At 71.6% G+C, this 1,062-nt stretch overlaps 1 protein-coding gene across 1 annotated transcript; it reads left to right on the top strand.

Moving 5' to 3' along the window:
- Positions 1–209: 209 nt before the first annotated feature.
- CHLNCDRAFT_144613 (hypothetical protein) lies at positions 210–1,022 on the top strand (the record flags this gene model as incomplete). Its single annotated transcript, XM_005842501.1, has 2 exons — positions 210–638; positions 799–1,022. Coding segments are annotated over 2 exons (653 nt in total), but the record flags the coding sequence as incomplete, so codon positions are not given.
- Between the last annotated feature and the right edge of the window lie 40 nt (positions 1,023–1,062).

Raw genomic sequence — 1,062 nt, 5'->3', positions numbered from 1 at the left:
ATACCTCCAAACGCTCGCCTGGAGGTGTCGCGTCGCTGGCCAGCGCGGTCAACGGCCCGGCCAGCGGAGGTATGTCGCGCTGTGCGACCCAGAGGCGGCTGGAGCAGGAGAGAGCGGCCCAGCATGCCGTAGAGTCGCTGAGGGAGAGCGTGCAGGAGCACCACAAAATGCGAGCCAGGGGCAATTGGGAGTGCAGCGGGCGAGCGGCAATGGCGTCGGCGGCGCGGGAGGAGGGGGCCCGCGCCCAGGCGGCCGCCCAGGCCGAGGCAGTGCAGCGCCAGACGGCAGCAGAGGAGCAGCGGCGCCAGGAGGCGGAGCGCGAGGCACAGGCGGCGGCAGCGGTGGTCACGACGGCCCAGCGCCGTGCCGCGCTGGCGGAGCAGGCTCGCGAGCTGGCGGCGCGCCGAGAAGCAGAGCGTGCTGCGGTCGCAGAGGAGAAGCTGGCGCAGCAGTTCGCCTCCTCCTGCGACCTGCTGCGCACCCTGCAGTCGAAGCGTGTGGGCCAGGCGACAGCGGCCGAGTGGCAGCAGCAGATGGGGGCCAAGCAGGCCGCACGAGCCGCAGAGCAGCAGGCCGAGCTGCAGGGGCAGCGCCAGTTCGAGCAGTACATGCAGCGCTGGGAGGACCGGTACCAGCAGGTGGGTGCAGGGGTGCATTGTGTGGGCGCCAGGTTTGGCACAGCCTGCGCATCCGTGTGGCGGACGCGTGCTGTGCATGCTGCTGCAGCCAAGCCCCAGACCGCAAGGGACCCTGGCACATTGCCGCCTCACCCTGCTGTCACCACTCCTCCACTTGCAGGATGTGCGTCACAAGCGCGAGATGCAGGCGCAGCTGGGCAGCCTGCTGGAGCAGCAGCTGGAGCTGAAGGAGGAGGTGGAGGCGGAGGAGGCGGCCACTCGGCGGCGGGAGGAGGAGCACATCAAGGTGGCCTGGCATCAGGCGCAGGCCGCTGCGGCTGCGGCGGCCCAGGAGGACAGGGCCCGCAGGCAGCAGGCGGCTGAGGCCACGCTGGCGGCCAACAGGTGCGCCGAGGGAGGCTGGCGGGCTTCGGTGGAGGTGCCT

This window comes from Chlorella variabilis (genome assembly GCF_000147415.1).
Source record: "Chlorella variabilis unplaced genomic scaffold CHLNCscaffold_706, whole genome shotgun sequence".
Lineage (NCBI taxonomy): Eukaryota > Viridiplantae > Chlorophyta > Trebouxiophyceae > Chlorellales > Chlorellaceae > Chlorella > Chlorella variabilis.
This window is presented reverse-complemented; position numbering and strand designations above follow the sequence as displayed.